This window comes from Cervus elaphus, chromosome 20 (assembly GCF_910594005.1).
Source record: "Cervus elaphus chromosome 20, mCerEla1.1, whole genome shotgun sequence".
In the NCBI taxonomy this organism is placed as follows: Eukaryota; Metazoa; Chordata; class Mammalia; order Artiodactyla; family Cervidae; genus Cervus; species Cervus elaphus.
In genome coordinates this window covers 89,218,737-89,241,998 of record NC_057834.1, presented here as the reverse complement: position 1 = coordinate 89,241,998, position 23,262 = coordinate 89,218,737, and the positions used below count along the sequence as shown (strand labels likewise).

General features: G+C 35.6%; 1 protein-coding gene across 2 annotated transcripts in view; it reads right to left on the bottom strand.

The window, feature by feature from the left end:
• PIGK (phosphatidylinositol glycan anchor biosynthesis class K) overlaps positions 1-23,262 on the bottom strand; it is a 131,211-nt gene that overhangs the window by 3,470 nt on the left and 104,479 nt on the right. The window contains exon 11 of one of the 2 annotated variants that reach the window (XM_043876477.1): positions 12,488-12,604. The exons of the other annotated variant lie outside the window; for it this stretch is intronic. Within the exon in view, the coding sequence (XP_043732412.1) occupies positions 12,503-12,604 (102 nt within the window). The 3' untranslated portion in view covers positions 12,488-12,502. Of the gene's footprint in view, positions 1-12,487; positions 12,605-23,262 lie in introns of those variants that run through there. 2 annotated transcript variants of the gene reach the window in all.

Here is a 23,262-nt window from a genome sequence, read left to right as displayed (position 1 = left end):
TGAGAAAGGGATTTGAGCTCTCTCCCTTTTTCTGCCTGCTGTTTAAGAGAAACAGTGTTGCCATAGAAGGTGACTTTATGAGGCAGCCAGAGTAGTGCAACCCTTCCCCAACCAATTAATAGCATACTTCTTTCTCCATCTATTTAAATATAATTCCCAGTAAAGAGAGTATCAGAAGGTAGCGGGCACTGACAATGGTTTACTGCATCCAAGAAGGTTCAACATCCAAACAAAAATCTCTGCAAAGAAGGGAAAATACAGGAAAAATCCTTTCAATAATATATGTTAAGAAACAATGTTTTTTCCACATACTTCATCTTTTTAAAGTGTCCAAAACCCAGGCACACCCAGCACAGCAGCAGATGACCCTAGTTTAGTTTACCAAAACCACATCTGATGACTGGCCGCCAGTCACTGGGAAATGTTGAACTAGTCTTCAGATACAGATCTGAAAGGATCCAAGTCTAAGTAGATGGTGAGAAACATCCACACGCTCTGTTGGGAGATACTGACAGTATTCTAAAGAAAAAGGCAAAAACCAAGGTGAGGTCCATGAGTAAGAACACTCCAACACATGAAGAAGAAATTTCCCGAAGACACAAAGAACATATCTCTGAACAGATTTCATAAAGAACAAAAGAATAATTTTAGAAAGATTTTATTTGATGTGGATTTGAATAAAAGTGCACAAGAAGCCAAAACCAAATGAATAGCATAAAGATGAAATAATACAAGACACAGGGACAAAATGTTGAGGTAAAAAGGGAGCCGTAAGGTGGTGTCCCAAGCACCTCTCTGAGTCCTTTATTCACCGAATTGTGGTAGACTAATCACAGGGAAAAAAGGTCCTAATTCCCCATACTTCCTTCTCTGTGTTCATACACTTTGAATATATTGCTTTATCACAGTTCTCATCTAGAGGTATACTCTATGTCCTTCTTCCATGAATCAGTTGGCGTTGTGACTTCTTTTTGCCAACAGAAAGGAACATAAGCAACAGTGTCCTAATTCCAAGCTAGCCTCAAGAGGCTTTCTTTGCCTGCTTCTGCTCTCTCTTAGACCTCTGCTACCACCATGAGAAACAAACCTAGGCAAGGCTTTTGGAGGTAAAAAAAAGACATCAGATGGTGAGGAACTCAAGTCCTCCAGTCAGCAACCAGCCATCTCCCAGATGCAGAACTGCCTGATCAAGACAAGGTTGACCAGACACTCATGAAGGTGCCCAGCTAAGAATAGAACTGCTTAGCTAAACTCAGCCTGAATCACTACCCTGAAGACTTACGAGTCAAATAAATAGTTGAAGTTTTAAGCCATTAACTTTTGGAGTGGCTTATTATTCATCAAAAGCTATGAAATACATCCACTGAGATGACCATTAATATAGAGGGAAAAATCCTGATCCTTTATTATCATAAGAAAATAAAGTTCTCAACTACATACTTTTCAAGTTTCTGCAACAATGGTATATATAAAAACAGCATGAAGGGTAGCTAATCAGCTCCTTGTTGATCATGAACTTGGTTGAGGTGAGGGAGGTCTGTCAAGAGAATCCCCTTGATGCATTCTAGAACAAGCAATTCAGCCCCATTTCACTCATCTGATCTAAACTTCACTAAGTAAGGACTTCAGCAAACACCTGTTTCACCTGAACAGTATGTATAGCCGACTCTGTAGAAGGCATGCTACAATGTCTCCTAGAGCTAAGTTTCATGAATATTCTTCGCCCTGTACCCCTCACTTTAAGGGGGCTGCAGTTGTGCTCACTCTTAGCTCTTCCTTGTAGTCCTCCGGGGAAGAGACTGACTCCACCTGTCACCATGCTGGGAACTGCTCCCAAGGAAATAAAGTGGGGGAATCTAGAGACTAACTCACCTCACTTCTCTCTAACCCTCCTCCTCCCAACTACAATCTCTAGCTCAAGTCTTGTTCCTTTCCTTTTGAAGTTAGTTAGCAATTCATACTCATTGGATATTGCCCCCCACCCAACCCTCTGCTAGAGAAATGTTCGTTTCTCCCAGAATCTTGATGTATCTTACACATGGTAAATTTGCAAAGCAATTAATTTAATCTAGGATAATTAAAGATGATTTGTTTTTAAGTATAATTTTGCTTCCAACAGAAAGTTGACCACTGTTCTACCTTAACCATAATTTTAGTTTTTTTCTGACACAAATGCCCACTATTAATACTGTTAATTAATATCACTCTGGAATTTGCAGCCAATCCAGATGTGAGTTCAAGGAAAAAATAATTTTTATATTTGCAGAATATACAATTAGGTATCAACAAACTATACAAAATCAACTCTTAGAATTATTGAGAACAAAGAGTTCAGATCTGAGATAAATATAAAAAAATACCCTTCCAATGTGCCAGTAAAAATGAGTTGGAAAACAGAAACAAATTTCATCCACACCAGCGCTAAAAAACATAAAATATTTGGGAATATCCACAGCATGAGGATAAAAATCTCATTTTTTAATCTCATTTTATAAATTCACCTCATATGGTAAAAATCTATATTACTATATAGAAGGGTAAACAGTCCTGAATATCAAAGAGGATATGATAAAGCTAATCTATAATATTTTTCTGATACAAAATAGAAAAGATCAATGAAACAGAATAGAAAGTAGGCAATCAGTTCAGTATCCAAGAATTTGGATATTATATTGGATATTATAAAAGAACTATAACAAATCAACAAGCAAGGAAATATTCTTACTGGTCCTCTAACAATGGGTTAACATCTGGAAAAGAAATCAGTTTTGTTTCTAAACCAAAACTACAAACCAAAATATACTTCACACGATTAAGAATTAGATGTAAATATATGACATTAAAAAAAAAAAGTTTTAAATTACTTTTGTAAAGTGGCACCCAGGTGTCCATCATAATGGTAGCTATGTTAACGGTTCCAGTGGAGAGCAGTTGCAAAGGATTTCATTGTGAAGAGCATGTGTCAAAGGGCCTGCAAGCTAAGGGGACTGTCAGTGGGCGGCTATTCAGGCAGGACTTCTTAAATGACCTGGCCCTTGAACAAGGTGTCATATGTAAGTTGATGGAGAGGAGGAGATAACACCCAAGCAGTGACACATGGAACAAAACCATGGTGATGGTAAAAGCCAGGCATTGGGAAGAGTGATGCCCCAGCCATACTGTGCTAGCAGGGGGAAGGTGACGGACAGAGATTTGCATCTGCTTTATTCAATGCCAAACCCACAGGACTCTGGCACTTAGAAAATCCTGATGAAAGAAAGGATGCAGTTTGAAAGTAGCAAGCATTAGGGCCAGGAGGGTCACTCTGTGAATATCCAGTTGCATTCTGGGATCTGAAACAATGAAATGCCTCTGAGAGCTTAGCCAGCAACCACCCAGAGGTGAATATGGTAAAAAGAGATAAAATGTCAGACAATCTGCACAATAAAGGGATTTATCAGTCTAAAAGCAATAAATGGATATAAAAAGGTGGAGAGATTTTTAAAAGAACTTTTTGAAAAATCAGTATTTTATGAAGTGTATAAATCAAACTAAGAGGCAAATAAATGAGAAAACATGACAGAAAGGGGAATAAATTCAGTACTTTGAGATCTGCCAAAAATGAGTAAGAAGACACACAGATTTATGAACAAATGTTATAGGGAAATGAAAATTTTCACAATAATTACAAGTGGCTAATAAAAACCTGAAAAATATAATTTTTGATCATAAAAGCAAGTCAAAATAATATGTTAATTATTTCTTCCTTGTTTCAAAACTAAATTAGTAAATGTTAATAAGGATGGTCAACTTTTCAGGGAAAGTAATCTATTTACATGTTCAGAAGTCTAAAATGTTATAATTTTTCATTCCTAGAATCTGTTGCACTCCTAGCTAGGATTGTAAGGAATTCAGAAATGCTGACCAAGGTTTTGCACAAAGATTTTCTTCTTACTGTTGTTTACATAATAAAAATGGGAAACTATATAGATAATATGAGAAATACTGCACATCAACATAATTAGCCATCAAAAATATTCTCAATTTTAATGATTTGGAAAGATGCTTAGACTATAATAAGAAAATAAAAGTAAAATGCAAATTGAATATGAAATATGATCTGTAACAATATTCAAAAAAAGGAAACTGAAGTCTGACTACAGTTTCTGTGAGAGAAACAGGATTAGAGGTAGTTTCAAACTTTTCTCTACACTTATCTATACTTTTGAAAATATATTTTCTACAATGGATAGGTATTTCTTCAATTATTTTTATGGAGGAAAGAGGAATACAGAGGAAAAACTTGTAATGAAAGAGTCCACCTAGAAGAATCTTTCTATATTCATCTTTGACAAATTTAGAAGATGTTCTACAATAATACCATTTAGTACATGATATCCTACTTTGAGAAAAAATAACATGAACAGCATGACAGCACCATAATAAAGTGCTTTTTCAGTATGTATTTAATGATATTCCCAGAGAATAACAATATTGCTATTTTTTTTTAATATTGCTATTTTTAAAACAACTATAAGTAATATTGTTGGCATTCTACAATGATTTTACTTACAATCAAATGAAAGATTGGTATAATTACTGCATTTTGTAGTACCGCTGCATTTGAGGTAAGTTCACATTAAAGTATAGCTTGTAATTTCATTTGTGTCCATATTAGAGCTTCTCATAAAATGACTAATTTTATGTAGTTAAGGTACTCTTCTGACTGCTATTAAATACACTCTTTTTTTAAAAAACCTTCACAATAATAGCTATAATACAGAGGCGAAAAGCATATATAAAACACTGCAGTGTGTCATGAGCAAACACTTAAAAGCTTAAGGGCTACCTATTACTGAAATGCCTAATATTTCAAATTAAAAAGATAGGTAGCTTAGCAACACTACACTGCCAACTGTGAACAGTGTTCAGTCTCCTCCATCATGTTTCTAGGAGAACATTAACCACAGAACTTCAAACGGTTAACAGAGAACAGAACTAAGTATTAAAATTATGTAAAAAGAAAAAATTGAGGATTTAAAAAATTGTACATGTTTCCTGAAAAACAAATGGAAAATTCACAATGTTTCAATAAGAGTTCTTCCTTTAAACATAATGAGCATATCAGAGCAGTTAAATTATATTTTAAGGAAAGAAGAAAAAAAAAATAACAATCCACTAAGGTTACAATTACTTTAGCAAATAATTTAGCTATTTGTTTTCAACTGTTTAATTAGTTGTAGTCTGCATTTCCAGTCTATCAACATCCTCTGCATAAAGTATGATTTGTAATCTTCAAATTATACTTGTAGTATAAATCAAATTGTGGTCAGCAGAATTCTAAGAGAGCCCCCAAGATTCCCTCTCCGTGGTGTGCACAGGCTGTATAATCCCTTCCCTTTGAGTGTGGACCAGGACTTATGAATGTAAGATGGGATATCACTCCTTTGACTAGGTTACATTATATAACAAAGACAACAGGGTTATGCAGATGTTATTGGTGACTTTCAATTAGTCAAAAAGGAGAGTATCCTCGAGAGAGAGACTGACCTAATTAGGTGAGCCCTTTGAAAGAGGGTCTAGATAGATATCAGGGACATAAGTCAAGAGAGACAGACAGGTAGGTTGGTACAAATGTAACTGCAGTTTTTGCATTGTTGAAATTTGCTGTTTGATATTAGAATATATTCTTTAAAAAATGCAGTTATATTATACATCATTTTAATGCACACTTCTTGCTTTATGGTGTTTTGATTTTTGGGGTTTTTTTTGCTAATGACTATTACTTGCTGTTTATTTTATATCTATTTTAGACTAGAGGAATGATGTTAGACAAAGAACAAATTTGAGCTATTGCCTTATTCAAATTCAAGATGGGTTGTAACTTGCAACATCAACAACACATTTGGCCTAGGAACTGCTAACAGTTCCTAGAGGTGGTTCAAGAAGTTTTGCAAAGGAGACGACAGCCTTGAAAACGAGTAGAATGGCCTACCATCAGAAGTTGACAACGACCAATTGAGAGCAGTCATCGAAGTTGATCCTCTCAAAACTACAAGAAGTTCTTCTTCTCACAAGAAGTTGCTGAAGAACTCAACATTGACCATTCTAAGGTCATTCAGCATTTGAAGCACATTCAAAAGGTGAAAAAGCTTGATAAGTGGGTGCCTTATGAGCCAAGTGCAAAAAAAAAAACCATCATTTTGAAGTGTCCTCTTATTCTGTGCAACATCAGCAAACCATTTCTCAATCAGACTGTGACATGTGAAGAAAAGTGGATTTTATACAACAATCGAAAATGACCAGCTCAGTAGTTGGACTAAGAAGCTCCAAAGCACTTCCCAAAGCCAAACTTACACCCAAAAAAAGGTCATGGTCACTGTTTGGCAGTCTGCTGCCCATATGATCCACTGCATTTAAGCAAAACCACTATATCTGAGAAGTATGCTCAGCAAATCGATGAGATGCAATGAAAACACTTTTACAACCAGCAGGAGGCAGAAAATGCTTTCCAAGAGTGTTTTGAATCCTAAAGCACAGATTTTTATGCTACATAAATAAACAAACTTATTTCTCCTTGGCAAAAATGTGTTAACTATAATGGTTCCTTGTTTGCATTAATAAAAATGTGTCTTAACTTAGTTATAATGATTTAAAATTCATAAAAAAAAAGAAAAAAAATAAATAAAATTCATGGTTCAAAACCACAATTACATTTGCACCAACCTAATATCAACCTAATATCAACCTAACATTAAATCTGACAAATGTTCTTTGAGTGGAAAAACTTAGAATACCCTAATTTCCTATGTTATTTTTTAAAAATAGAAGGGAATTAAATATTCTAGACTAATTCCTCCTACTCTTCCATACCTATTTATTCTCTCAAGTACATGAGTGTTCAGTTGTTCAGTCGTGTCTGACTCTTCAGGATCCCATGGACTGTAGCCCACCAGGCTCCTCTGTCCATGGAATTTTCCAGGCAAGAATACTGAAGTGGGTTGCCATTTCCTACTCCATTATTCTCTAAGACTTTGCTCAAATATGACCTCCAGATGAATCCTGTTCTCATACATCAGTAAGAATTACTTTTTTCTCTGGGCACCAATGATATCTGGTTTGTATCTTACACTATAATGTGCTTCTACTACATTTTGATATGTTTGTCATATTTTATCTATTTCTAAACCTTATCAAGGTTTCATAAACTTTAAATAATCAGTTTGTGTTAGTAGTATATTACTTTCTTCTTGAAAATAAGAAATGTAAAATATTCAAATATAAATAATCAATTTACTAGTTTATACTCTTGGTTTTATGACTTAAGGAAAAAATTAAGAATTCCACTGATCAAATAACAACACAATTTCAAGAATCCCTAGTGAGAGGTTAAAAAATATTCATTTAAAAATGTGTAAAACCAATTTTGAAATAAATGAATCTGTTTCTTAGTATCTGTGTCTGTTAAGAGGTAATCAGAGTTTTGCTTCTGCCCATGTAGGATTAAATTCTATAGGAATTATCTGCCATTCTGAACAATTCAATAATAATTCAAAAGGTAAGAAACAATGGTTTTCTGAAGTTGGACAATTTGCAGCAGTTTTCTGATCCTTGAAAGAATAGAAACAAATAAGATGAATCCTTCAACTGCCCAAGCTTATTGCCTAGAGGCCACTCCCAAGCTGCAACAACACAAGGATGGAGCACCCACTGGAGCCCGGCAGTAGTGAAGAGTTGAAGAGACACAGAGTAGAATTTAGGGAGGTTTTGGTGGCTAGAACTTTCAGGGTAGACTATGGGAGAAGAGGGAGCTCCACAGAGACAGGGCTCCAGAGAGCTGCAGAGGGATTTCCTTGAATCTTTGGCGGAGTTCTAATCTGTGCAGGCATAACAAGAAGCTCATACAGAAAAGCAAAACAAAACACCAAAGCAACAAGCCAAGCAACTCCTAATACTTATAATATGCAGAACTTCCTGTCACAACAGTGGGGCTAAATCAGAAACAGTGGGGCTATCTCAGCCCCTGCCCTGCCAAAAGACTAATCTGGATCTGCCTAAAACAACTTAAAAGCAATCCTTAAAGGAACGATCCTAGAACAAAATCCAACACTCATTACATGAATAAAATAAAAATCAAAATGTAACAGCCAACAACAACAACAACAAAAATAAAATAGGGAGCATCCAATCTTTTAAAAGGACATTGGTAGGAAGAAAATATCACCCAAAGCCAGGAGAAAATCAATTGAAATAGACCCATATATGAAAAAGATGATGTATTTAGTAGACAGGGCTCTTAAGACAGCTATTATAAATTGCATGTAAAGAAAAACATGAACATGAGAGAAGAGAATATATAAATAAGATCTATTATAGGATTTCTAGAGATGAAAAATATATATAAGATGAAAACTACATTGGATGAAATTAAGAGTAGATTAGAAACTTTAGCAGAGAACTATTAAGATAGCAATAGAAGTTACTCAAATGAAGCACAGAAAGAAAAAGGATAGGGAAAAGAATACACAGAGCCTCAGTTATGCCTATCGTGGCATAATATTAAGCAGGAACACATTCATGCAATTGGAGTCCTAAGTAGGGAGAAACAAAAATATGTAAAATAAATAATGACTGAAATTTTTTTCAAATGTCATAAAAACTATAAACCACCAAATCCACAAAGCCCAACACCAAGAAACACAGAGAAAGCCACACAAAGGAACATCATAATCAAAATTCTGAAAAACAGTGGTAGGACTTCCTTGGTGGTCCAGTGGTTAAGAATCCATCTGCAAATGCAGTGGATACAGGTTTGATCCCTGGTCTGGGAAGATTTCACGTACCACGGGGCAATTATGCCCATGTGTCACAACTACTAAAGCCTGCACACTCTAGAGCCCACGTGCCACAACTTCTGAACCCCTGCACCCAAAGCCCATGTTCTGCAAGAGAAGCCATCACAGGGAGAAACTTGTGCACCACAACTAGAGAAAGCCCAAGCGCAGCACTGAAGACCCAGTACAGGCAAAAATAGATAGATACATAAAATTTAAAATAAAAAGAAAAGGAAAAACAATCATAGTGAGAACACCTTAAAAGCAATCATGTAAAAAGAGATTTGTTTTTACAGAGAGGGGTTTAACAAACTACAGCAGATAAGTCCGTCACATGATTACACAAATAAAGTTTTATGAGAACACAGCCATGCTCATTCATTTACATATTATCTCTTGCTGCTTTCACATTACACCAAAGTTCAGTAGTTGCAACAAAGACCAGATACCTAAACTATTTACTATCTGGTCCTTTAAGAAAAAGTGTACTGACCCCTGCTACAGTGGAACAAAGATAAGCATAATTGAAGATGTGCTGTCAGCAACCATGGAATCCAGAAGACAATGGAAAGGCATCTTTAAAGTACTGAAAGAAAATAACTGTTACCTAGATTCTAGGGAAAATGTGCCAAGTGAAAAAAGTCTTTCGAGGATGAACATGAAATAAAATTTCAGTAAGACAAAAGCTTTGAGAATCCAAGAGACATTTTCTGCATCAGACCTATACATAGCAAGATACAAAGTGGTATACCAAATACCTATACTACAAGGTATACCTACAGCAGGCCTATAATACAAGAAATGTTAAGAGAAGTTCTTCAGGCAGAACGAAAATTATACCAGAGGGAAATACAGACTTCCACAAATGAAAGAGGAGAGATCAAAATGGCAAACTGGTAAACAAATATATAAAAATATTCTCTTCATTTAAAAATTTCCTTAAAAGATAACTGACTGTTCAAAGTAAAAATGATAATATATTGTATGGCTCATAAAGATGTAGAATCAAAACATATAACAACAACAGCACAAAGAATGGAAGGGAGAAACTGAGAACATATCATTATAAAGTTCTTACGCTATACATAAAATAATATACTATTTAACGTTCATGTTTAGTCACTCAGTCGTGTCTGGCTCTTTGTGATCCCATGGACTGTACTGCACCAGGCTCCTCTGTCTATGGGATTTTCCAGGCAAGAATACTGGAGTGGGTTGTCATTTCCTTCTCCAGGGGATCTTCCTGTCCCAGGAATCGAACTGGGGTCTCCTGCATTGCAGGCGGATTCTTTAAGAGCTGAGCTACCAGGGAAACCTTGGTAAGAAGACTACCAGGGAAGTCAACTATTTAAAGCAGGCTGTGTTAAATTAAAGATGCATACTATAAATCCTACAGTAACAACACTAATAAAGTGGATTCACTTAATAAACCAAAAGTGGAGTTAAAATGGCATCCTACAAACTCAACAGAAAACAGAAAAAGAAAAGGAACTGAAAACAGATGGAGCAAATATAAAACAAAGAGCAATACAGCAGATCTAAATCCAACCAGATTTAAATCCAATTTAAATACTGATAATTACATTAAGTGAAAGGATCTTAATAGTAGTAGTAGTGTTAGTCGCTCAGTCCTGTCCTACTCTTTGTGACCACATGGACCATAGCCTGCCAGGCTCCTCTGCCCATAGAATTCTCCAGCAAAGAATACTGGAGTGGGTTGCCATTCTTCTCCCCAGGGGATCTTTCTGACCCATGGATTGAACCCAGGTCTCCACCATTACAGGCAAATTCTTGACCACCTGAGCTACAAAGGATCCTAGTATTCCAATTAAAAGGCAGAGATTGTCAAGTTGAATAAAAACATAAAACTCAATGATCTTCTACCTATAAGAAACCTACTTTAAGTTCAAAACACAGATAAGTTAAAAGTGAAATGAAAATCTCTTTTTCCAAATGGAAAAAGAAATACCATGGAAAAAGAAACCTGGGCAGGCCATATTAATGTCAGAACAAAGTAGAATTCAGAACAGCGGTCCCCAACCGTTTTGGCACCAGGTGCTGGTTTTGTGGAAGACAATCTTTCCACAGACCTGGGGTGGAGGGATGGCTTCAGGATGATTCAAGCACATTACCTTTATTGTGTACTTTATTTCTAATCTAATGCTGTCACTGATTCGACAGGTGGTACTGGTCCACAGCCCAGAGGATGGGGACACCTGCTTTAGAACATTGAATATTACAGGAATCAAAAAAATAACTTCTCATACTAATACAGGGATTGATTCACCAAAAAGGTATACCAATTCTAAATGCTTTATGTACTTAAAATTTCAAAAACACATATCAAAAACTGATAGAATTGAAAGGAAAAATTATAACTGTGTATTTCAGCACAATCTCAGAATTAAGTAGTAAAAAAAAATCAGTAAGAATATGGAAAATCTGAACATTATCAACCAATTTGATGTAGTTGATATGTTTATTTCACTCCACCCAGTGATATTAGAATGCAAATGCTATATTAGTGCACATGAACATTCACCATGATGGACCAATTTCTGGTCTTTAACACAAGTCTCAGTTAATTTTTAAGGGCTGATGTCACAGAATATTCCACAAAGTGGAATTAAACTAGAAATTAGTAACAGAAGAGAGAACTTGGAAAAATATTCAAATACTTGGAAAGTAAACAATATATTTCTAAGTAACCCAAGAAGAAATTACAAGGGATATTAGAAAATATTTTGAATTTAATGAAAATATATTTGTCAACTGAAAAGAATGCAAAACTGAAAAACTGATGTTTTATTCGGCAGACTTACTGAAGACTTGAGTTCAGGATACAGCCTCTCAGATAGCTCTGAGGGCCTGTTGCAAAGAGGTAAGTGACAAGTCAGGATATACAGGAGTTTCTGTGGGGGGCAAGAAAAAAAAGGAAAAAAAAAAAAAACCCAGGTGTCCAACATCAAAAGATTACTGCTAACTATATTTTAAAAACCAGACATCTCAAGTTAATGAATTTATCACTTTTCTATGTATGGGAAGATGCAAGAGTTGGACTTATTGAAATCATTCCCTTGATCTGCATCTTAGCTCTCTAGTGCCGGTACTCCACTCTTCTCCATTCTGAGTTCCCTGTCCTCAGGGTGCATTGTCAGGGGTGGCTGCAGGTGCTGACGGCTTGATGGTGGGCAGCCTGTTTACTGAAATGACAGGTGACAGTCTTTATTCACATACTTCAAAATGTGTGGGATGTACATAAATCATGCTTACAGAGATATGTATAGTTTTATACGATTGTATTAGAAAAGAAGAAATATCTGAAATCAGCAATTTATGAATAAGATTCCACCTGAAGAAATTTGGAAAAAAAGAGCAAATGAAACCCAAACTAAGCACAAAAAAAGAAAGTTAAAAAGTGAAATTCAATAAAAGCAAAACAAAAAAAAGGGGGGGCGGTGAGAAATATCAACAACCAAAAACTGCTTCTTTGAAGTTCAATAAAATTGATAAACTTCTGAAAAAACTGGTTTAAAGAAAAAAAAGAAGAAGAAAGACAGAATACCACTACAGATTACACAAACATTCATAAGATAATAGGACACAAAAATAACTTAATGGCAATAAATTTGACAAGCTATGCCTTGACAGATAGGAATTATCATCTTATCCAATTTTAAGCCACAGAATTAAAAGACACATACTTCTGTAGAGTCCACAAAAGTTTCCACATCCCTAACTGATATGGAAAAGAAGAGAATCACGAAAGAGGAAAGGGATTTCCAGTCAGCCTGTAAAATAAGAGATCTGTGTTGATAAGAATGCATTAGAATAACCCAGAATAGTCAAGCAGAAACTGCAAATAATAATGGTTAACACTTAAACATTTACTATACGCCATGCATTAAATAATTTTAAATGTGTCAGTGCATTGCCTTCAGGGTAGATAATATCATTACCCTGCTTAACAGATGAGGAAAACTAACAATTGTAACAAAACTCCCACCACTACCCATAATCATGATTATCATTTATGGAGTACTGACCAAAAGATCCACTCCTTTATAAGACCTTCACATATTTTATCTTATTTAATCCTTACAACAGCACTGTGACACAATTATATAATTAGTATCTTATTTCAATCACGAGAAAACTGATTGAGTAACCTGACTAGTCACAAGCTAGAAACTTCAGTAAGTGGTTTTTCTAGGCCTGAAACATGGTTAAGTTTGATTTCAAAGTCAGTGCTCTTAACCATTACATAATACTCCTAAATTGCAGGATTCCTCTGGGAATAGGTCAAGACTTCTCCTCCTCCAGGCAACTCCCTTACCTCACGAATATTATGGGGCAACAAAAAAACCTTTCCTTGGAAAGTAAGCTATGACAAACCTAGAAAGCGAGTTAAAAAAACAGAGACCCCTTTGCTAACTAAGGTCTATATAGTCAAAGCTCGAGTTTTTTCCAGTAGTCATGCATGGATGTGAGAGTTGGACCATAAAGAAGGCTGAGAACCAAAGAATTGATGCTTTTGAACTGTGGTGCTAGAGAAGACTCTTAAGAGTCTCTTGGACTACAAGGAGATCAAACCAGTCAATCCTAAAGGAAATCAACCCTGAATATTTATTGGAAGAACTGATACTGAAGCTGAAGCTCCAATACTTTGGCCACCTGAGGTGAAGAGCCTACTCACTGGAAAAGACCCTGATGCTGGGAAAGCTTGAAGGCAAAAGAAGGGGGAGGCAGAGGAGGAGATGGTTAGATAGCATCACCGACTCAATGTACATGAATTTGAGCAAACTCCAGGAGACAGTGGAGGACAGAGGAGCCTGGCATGCTGCAGTCCATGGAGTCACAACACACAAAACAACAAAATAAGCACAAGACTAATGAGCTATAGAGCACATATTGGAGAAAGCTGGTGTTAGGATTCAGGGGTAGAAGTGGGGAAGAAAGGTTGTTTTAACAGCAATAGAAGAGCCTAAATGGGTATGAGGCACATGTCCAGAGACGCTGGCACTTCTGAGTACCACTCTCCTAGCTATTCATGGTCAAGCAGCAAATACAGCACACATGGAACACACCTTTAAATGTTTCAGTCTCCACTTTATACTGACACTTGGAGGCAGGCATAACTGCCTGGAGTGGAGATGTCTTTGTAACTATTGCAAATTTGGTAAGTTAAAGCAAGAAACAGTCCCCCACAACACATGCTCTAGTTTATATTTCCATATACAAATGATTACCTTAAAAACTACTAGGATTTACCCCTTTTTGGTAATTCATGTAGCAAAGGATATTTAAGTGTATACTAATACTAGCAATATAAAGATAATATTTCATCATTTTCTGCATCTTTAATGTGTATAGTGTATATATCTATTCCCTACACAAGAAAAATGTAAAACAGATTTTCCTAACAGTTTGACAAATGCTTTCAAAATTCAGATGCTCTTTTATTTTAAAGCTAAGAATCCTTTTGTACTATACTTTTGGTCTTATATTTTCTCTGTTTATCATCAATTATAAGTTCAACATATATTTCCTGAAGGCGTACTATGTACAAGCCATTTGAGCTAAGGGGCTTCTAAGTATGGTTATTCTTTCTTGTAAAAGTAGTAACACATACTAACATCAGTTCAGTTCAGTTCAGTCGCTCAGTCGTGTCCAACTCTTTGTGACCCCATGGACTGCGGCACGCCAGGCTTCCCTGTCCATCACCAATTCCTGGAGCTTGCTCAAACTCAAGTCGAGTCGGTGATGCCATCCAACCATCTCATCCTCTCTCATCCCCTTCTCCTCCTGCCTTCAATCTTGTCCAGCATCAGGGTCTTTTCCAATGAGTCAGTTCTTCACATTGGGTGGCCAAAGTACTGGAGTTTCAGCTTCAGCATCAGTCCTTCCAATGAATATTCAGGACTGATTTCCTTCAGGATGAACTCGTTTGATCTCCTTGCAATCCAAGGGACTCTCAAGAGTCTTCTCCAACACCACATTTCAAAAGCATCAATTCTTCGGTGCTCAGCTTTTTTTTCCCGGCATTCAGTATATTACCCCGTAGGTTCCTTTGTACTTGTATTTGTGGGCCATAAAAAAAGACCACTTCATTTATGTTTATAAAGTAGACAAATCCTTATTTCCTAAACAAAATTAAGATATATATTGTAGTTGAATAAGGGCTTCCCTGGTGACTCAATGGTAAAGAACCCGCCTGCCAATGCAGGAGATGTGGGTTTTATCTGTGGGTCGGGAAGATCCCCTGAAGAAGGAAACAGCAATCCACTCCAGTATTCTTGCCTGGGAAATCCCATGGACAGAGGAGCCTAGTGGGCTACAGACCTCACAAAGAGATGGACACAACTTCGCAACTAAGCAACAACAACAACAGTAGTTGTATAAATTAGTCATGTTCATAAATACTGATGATTCTGAGAAGCTATTTCAAGGTTTTAGAGCAGGAGTCTTTTTTCATTTCATTTCTCTATAAAGGGCCAGAGAGTAAGTATTTAGGCTTTCAAGACCACAGAATCTCTCTTCCAACTATTCAACTCTCCCTCAAAGTACAACATGAGCTGTAGACAGTATGCAAATGAATGGGTTTGGCTGTGTCCCAACAAAACTTATTTACAAAAACAGGTACCATGCTTGTTTGACCCACGAGCCATGGTTTGCCAACCCATGCTCTAGAGAATGCTGTTGAAAGGATTGAGAACTACCTTGCTACCCCAAGCTATGCCATTTGGGTATATTATTGGAACTGAAAGCACCTGAGAAACAGCAGATGCAGGAAGACTTCTCTGACCTCCACCTTTCTACCGAAAAACAGATCATAAAATTTCCTGTGAGAAAGGAACCATCTCTGTACCAGTAAGGGAAGAACATTCTCATTACTGGAGTCTGGGTATGAATCTATACAAACTAACCTACTAAAATAACCCTTATCTTCCATTAGTTTCCCATATATGTTTTCCTAATCACTTTCGCACAGTTTCTGCCCCTTGCCCAAGCCCCTCTGTCTCATCACTCCTCCACAAATTTATTGTTTCTTAATTAAAGTATATAAGCTCTCAATTGTAACTGCTTCTTTGGGTCTTCATTTTCTTTATGAAGACTCCCATCTGTACAGAAAAATATTAAATAAACTTTCTATGCTTTTCTCCTGTTAATTTCTCTTATGTCAGTTTAATTCTCAAGACTAAGAGAATAGAGGAATTTTCCTCCCCTGTCTAGTGATTTTCTTTTACTCTGTGTTTTTACATTATTTATATTGGTAAAATAAATTGTAAGAATAAAGCATGTCCTCAAGAGAGGATAAAATGATGTTTCAAATCTGATACCTTCACAATACATATCAGTTTATTAAGATGATTTCAAGTCCCAGAGGAAAAAAATGTAATTTTTGTTTAAGCATTTCCCTTATTTATAACATGAAACTCTTTTTAACCCATTAACTACTAACATCTTGTAAAACTAGTGTTTCAGGAACATATTATATGTGAAACTCAGAGTTAAGCAAATTTAAATCTCATGGCTACAAGTATGAATATGAATTTAAATTGTATACAGAAATATGATATATATAAGAAATGGGTTATTTTGTGCATGGAATCCTTTTATAGCTTGCTTGATTGCCATTAGGACTTCCCTGATAAGCTCAGCTTGTAAAGAATCGCCTACAATGCAGAAGACCCTGGTTTGATTCCTGGGTGGGAAAGATCCCCTGGAGAAGGGATAGGCTATCCACTCCAATATTCTTGGGTTTCCCCTGTGGCTCAGTTGGTAAAGAATCTGCCTGCAACACAGGAGACCTGGGTTCAATCCCTGGGTAGGGAAGATCCCCTGGAGAAAGGAAAGGCTACCCACTCCAGTGTTCAGGCCTGGAGAATTTCATAGACTGTGTAGTCCATGGGGTCTTTTACAGAAAAAAAGGAAACAGGTGCACACTCCCAAAATTTCTCATTATTTATGTATGTATACCATCTAGTTGTATTCTCCTTAAATGAATTTTTCTACATATACCCTCAGTTTTATCAGTCAGATACATGGATCAACAGTTTCTTCATTCAGTCAAACTTAATGGATACAAGGAAAGATGTAGTTTGGGCCTATTCTCTTCTCCCACTTGTTAGTGAGTAACTAAGTGATTTCTATCATTTCTTTAACACATTCTCTGCCTCAATAAAATAATCATGCTCTTAAATACATTCTCCTAAATATGGAAGAGGGGAGGTGGAATGGGAAAGGAAGAAAAGAAGACAGTCAACATCTGTAAACAACCAACATCTGTTCAGTGTCAAGAATGTGCCAAATGCTCCGGACACATTATCTTGTAACAATTCTTCATTGAAAGTTTTAACCCCATTTTATAGATAAGAACTAGAGTAAAAGAGGTAAGTAAATCATCCAAAGTAACAAAATTATTAATTAGCCTACTTAGTTTGAACTTAGGCCTGCTCATTTAAAAGACCATGGTCTTTCCATGACACCACAATGTCTTCCTTAAAACAGAATCTTCTTGGAAAGTTGAGGAGAAAAGTAGTATCTTTTCAAATATCTGATGATGGCTGGCAGAATGCAACCTGGACTAGACTTGTTTTTTTTTTGTTTTTTTTTTTTATTTATTGACTTGTTTTATGTAGCCGTCAGTGTGAGAACTAAAATGAAGGAGTGGAAAGCATAAGAGATTATTCCTAATTAGATATAAGAAAATTTTCCAACAAGCAGTTCAAAGAAAGAACAGGTTGCTCTAAGGAGTATGAGAGGACTTTTCTATGACTGAGTGGACAACATTTTGGTGAGATGCCATCTAAGAGATGCAAGGATTGCATAGATTTTTAAGAATCTAGAAGATTTGTTAACATTAAGATAACATGAATCTAAGAAAGCAGTGCAAAATCAGCATACTCTTTTTTTTTTTTTAAATCAGCATACTCTTATATTACCTTTTCATTTCAAACCATGAGGAAAAGTTTCTCACTCTGTTAAGAAAAATGTCAATAACTTAATTCAAAAATTCCCAAATTCCAAAAAGTACATCTAAATTAATTTTTTTCTCTACCAAAAAAGACAAAAAACAAAGACAAAAATCCTCAATAATACACCAATAAGGAATAATGTTGTTTCCAGTTATACAACTATTTCTAAATGGGTAAATAGTTGAGGGAAAAAAATTGAAAGTTACTATAATGGGTTTTTGTTACTTCGCTGCAATGCAGGAGACCCAGGTTCGATCCCTGGGTCAGGAAAATCCCCTGGAGAAGGAAATCACAACCCACTCCAGCATTCTTGCTTAGAAAACTCCAAGGACAGAGGAGCCTGGTGGGCTACAGGCCATGGGGTCATAAAGAGTTGGGCACGACTGAGTGACTAACACTTTATTTAAGGAAAAGTTAAATTCCAACTCTGTGTTTTTAGGCAGAATTTTTGTAACTTCTGTAATGTTACTCTTCCAAAACAATCATTACAGTGCTTGTAAGCGTTCTTTGGCATTTGAAATATATAGTATGAAGTACAAATCAGGAAGCCTACTTTTGTGCTTAAATGAAGCCATTATTCAGAGAAATAGTTAATTTCAGTCAAATTAATTTTTTGAATATCATTTGCTTGTACCTAAAAATTAGAAACTAAATTTCTTTTACAATAAGCTTTCTAAAGTTTGACACAGTATTTTTAACAAAAGCAGTCACATTTAGTCATGATAGTCATTATAGAAATGTTTGACATATTTGCAAACAAAAACAAATCTTATAATTATTTTTCCCATACCCTGCTTGTAACAATCTTTCCAAGGACAAAGGCCTTATAAATGGCTTAATCAATGTTCTGGAACAGTCCTTTTCTACTTCTACATTAGTTGAATGCTGAGGATTATAGCTATTACAGTTACTATTTTATTTTTGTCAGAAACAGTTGAGATGTACCAGGAAAGAAGCAAAGTCAGTCTGAAATTCTTAAAAATTGATTGCTAAAATGTCAGTTAAATCTATCACAAACTTTAACAATTTTAGGTATAACAGATATAGTTATTTAGCAAAACAAAATATGTAAAATATATAATTAGTGCCTAATAGATCCATTTATAATTATTACATCTCTCTCTCTAGCAATCTTTATAGACTTAACAAGATTATCTAAAACTAAAAACATTTATTCTACAAAATTAAATCTCTACTGGCACATTTAAACTAGAAATGTCTTAGTTAACCAAAATTAGGTAAAATGGATACTATTCTGTTTTCACAAGATATTAATAACCTTGGTAAATAAAAAAGTAAATGTTATCAGAAATTATAACTGAAATATACTACACTAATTACTCACTAAACAGGATTAGCACAATGAAATGAAAGTTAATCTTGAATGTTACAAGTCTGTAACTAAGTTATTGATTCCTTTAGTATAAAATATGACTTTTCTGACATGAATATATCCATTGTAAAGTGAATGATAATCTCAATTCTTATTGCGAAGCACATTAAGGTGATTTCAGGTCAATTTAGATGACAGATTAAATAACTCCTAGTCACACTGTTTCGATCTGTTGCTGGTCAGTAACCACTGCCAAGCACACAGCATTAAGCTGAAGGACACTGTGTTTTCAGACACTGTGTTTCAGACACTGTGTATCCAAACAGCCAGTTTCTAAGAAGAGCTCCTCCTGCGTTTCCTATTCTCCTTTTGCCATGGCGCTTCTAGTACTGCCTTTGGTGGATCCTTGAGTTCACATGCTGTCAAGTATATCAGGATAGGCACATAACCACCTACTGATAAAAGCAACAATGTATTTTTTCAACTAAAATGTTAATTTACCTTATTGTACTGCAAATTAAAATCTTTCTACTAGATGCACAGGATACAATGAGCATGAGTGATCTGGTTGTTATTTTCTTCACTGTATAATGTACTTTTTCTTCCTTATGTACATATTTCTATTGAAAAAGTAGATACAAATACCCAGCTAGGGAACTAGCCAAGGAACACATCACTTTTCCAAGTGGAAAATGGCCCATCTCCTCGCTTCCAGTACTTTTTGCCTCAGGGCCCAACAATCCTCCACCAAAGCACACTTATGCCCCTAATACCGTGGTTTACACATTGTTAAGACAAACACTGTCAGAAAATCTAAGAATGTACCATAAGTTTTGCGATACATTTTGATACAATGGAATATAGAAAACAAAGGCATTCTTTATATTTGGCACACTTACAAAATTACAATGAATTTTAAAACATTGAAAGCTGCCACTATGATTAACTCACAGTATCTGTTATTATAATAAAATAAAAACCCATTATAAAATACATTTAACAAGTCTTTACTATTCATACAAAATATTCTAAAAGAAAAATCATAATATATTTTCTATGAAGAATCAAAAACTCTTCTGAAAGCCTTCTGTCTTAGTAACTAAGATAATAAGGCTGTAATGCAAAGGGAGTAAGGTTAATTACTACCAAGATCTTAATATTCAAAACAACACAAAGGGCCAAATGACTAACATCATTAGGGATGTTTACTTTCTAAATGTGATGAACTCTGAATTAGTTGCTTGTGACAGAAATGTGTATTTGTCTACTTGATTTAATTGCTGACTGTTTAATTTAGTTGTGTATAGCTAATTCTCAAGTATTCAAGGTCCACTCATGCAAGATGGAGATCATTCGAGATCACTGACACTCCTTTTTCTTAACAACTTTGAACAAACCATTATCTGTCAGGCTGCCTTCAGTGGTGAAGAAGAGAGAAAGAATTAGTACAGGCAAACAGGAAATAAATTCTATCACAAATATCCTTTTTACCATCAACTTTATGGAAGATGTTTTTGAAAATCACATTATAAATGGTTGTTATAAGGGTAGCTCACAAAAGTCTACAAAATCCTTAATGTTGCTGAACTTTCTGAACTAAATATAGATCCTCAGATTAGGTGATAATGTAGAAGAAACTTTTCTCGTGAGTCAACTATAGGTACAGTTTTACATGAGTAAAGTTAATCTTAAGCGCATTCTCCTACCACTCACGACCACATCCCCTCAGATCTCTACCTTATCTAAAGTTGTCATTTGGGAGCCAAGGACAACTGGGATGGAGAAGGAAAGCAGGAAGAGAATTATAAGGAGGGTGACTCTCTTTAGGCCAGTTTCTAAATAAATGAATACTCATGTGCTGAATACTGAATGAACTCTGTTGACATTCAGTTCTTTCAAAATATGGTCCTAATCAAACAAAACATGAATTACATCTGTTGATACCTTATATTCATTACATTTCCTGGGGACAAAGTTCCTTTATAAGAACTCACAAGGTTGGCCAGAGGAACTATAACTATATTCAGATGAAGGATTTTAAGGTCAAACAGACCCATATCCAAATTCTGGCTTTGCCACTTACAAGATGAAAGATCTTAGGCAAGTTACTTAAACCATTTTGAACCTCAGTTTAATCTATGCATAAAATGGGAAAGACAACTTTTTCAATGATAATTATTATTTTCTGATGACAACGATTACAATTAACTGTGAAATATGATGTTTTACACCTGTTTGCAGGTGCCCCCTGAATATGGAAAGAAGATGGACTTGAGACACATTTAAGGGACAGAACAAACAGCAAATAAAAACTAACTATATATGAATACTGTGAGGGGAAGAGAATAAGAAAGGGAAGAAGAGGAGGGAGGGAAAAAAGGAGAGATGAAGGGAGGAGAGACGGAGGGAAAAAAGCCCAAGAGTCTTAGCCAATATTATTGAGAATACAGTGGCATTAAGATATAAAACCTAATAGAAGAACCATTAAGAAAGGGGTGAATTCCGTTTTAGACAATGTGTTGGAGATCCAGGTGGAGCTATCTTACAGGCAATAAGATGTTGTTTTGTAACTCAAGAGGAAGACAAAGATATTTGAGGTTACTTGCATATAAGCAATATTTGAAAACCATTATGGTACACTGAACAGTAGGAAGTGGGGGTCCAGCAGGAATTTGTAATAGGGACAGAATCCTAGAGATAGGTCTAGGAAGATAACAGCAAAAGAGTTCAAAGGAAGTGATCAGAGAGATAGAAGGAAAACCAGTACACAGTGATGGTTGGTCCAAAAGCAAAGAAAAATGGTTTCAGAGAGCTAAATATCACAAATAAGTTTTTTTTAAAAAATTAGGATGATGTGAAAATTAGGACATTTTAGTACATTTTGCAAGAATGGTTGCAGAGCATTTGCTAGAGTACAAACTAAAATAAAGTAGATTGAGGAAAAATAAAGCAGCAAAGAAATAAAGAGTGGCAGTTGACTTTTTTTATTATGGTAAAATATACACAAAATTTGCCATGTTAAGGAATAAAATTCAGTGGCATTAAATACATTCACACTATTGTGCAACCATCACCACCATCCATCCTCCCAAACTGAAACTCTATACCCATTAAACAATAATTTCACAGCCCCTCCTCCCTCAGCTCCTAGAAATCACTGTTCTATTTTCTGTCTATTCTTGGTATTCTGTGACCATTCCTGGTACCTCATGTAAATGGAATCATATAGTATTTGTACATCTGTATTTAACATTTCACTTAGTATAAAATGTTCTAGGTTCAGTATGTTTCAGAATTTCCTTCCCTTTTAAGGCTAAATAATACACCATTGTATGTATATGCCATATTTTGTTTATCCATTTATTTGTCAATGGACATTTGGGTTGTTTCTACCTTTTGGCTATTATGAACAATGCTGCTATAGACACTGGCTTACAAAATCTGTTCAAATCCCTGCTTTTAATTATTCTCTGGAGTTTGTAGTCACAAGTAGAATTGCTGGATAATATAATAATTGCTTTATTTATTTATTTATTTATTTGAGGAACCACTGTACTGTTTTCCCTGGTGGCTGTATCATTTTACATCTCCACTAACAGTATACAAGGGTTCCAACTTCCCCACATCCTCTCTAGCACTCATCCTTTTCTGGCTTTTTGATAATAGCCATCGTAATGGGTATAAAGAGGTTATCTCACTGTTGTTCTGGTTTGCATTTCCCTATTGACTGATGTCTATTCAAGTCCTTTGCACATTTTTAAAAATGCATTTTGTTTCTCTATTGTTGGGTTCAGTTACAGCAGGATTGAGGATGACTTTTTTTAAGGACTAAAAACATCTAAATCAGGAATGGAAAGTGTAAAGAAGAGAGAGAAAGAAAGGTATGACAGATGGAACGATGTAAGCACGGTTCTCTCTGATATAATTCACACGCTTCTTCCTTTCAGATGGACAAAAAAAGATAAAGGCTTGTGACAATACAAATAAATCTGAAAGTACGGGAAGGTACACTGAAGGTGTTTTTGTCTAATTTTCTCAAGACTTAGGAGGCTAAATCATAAGCTGAACAGGAAAGTGGATAGAAGCGGGGAAGAGGCATAGAGACTATAGCAAATATTTGGAGCATCTGCAATTGAAA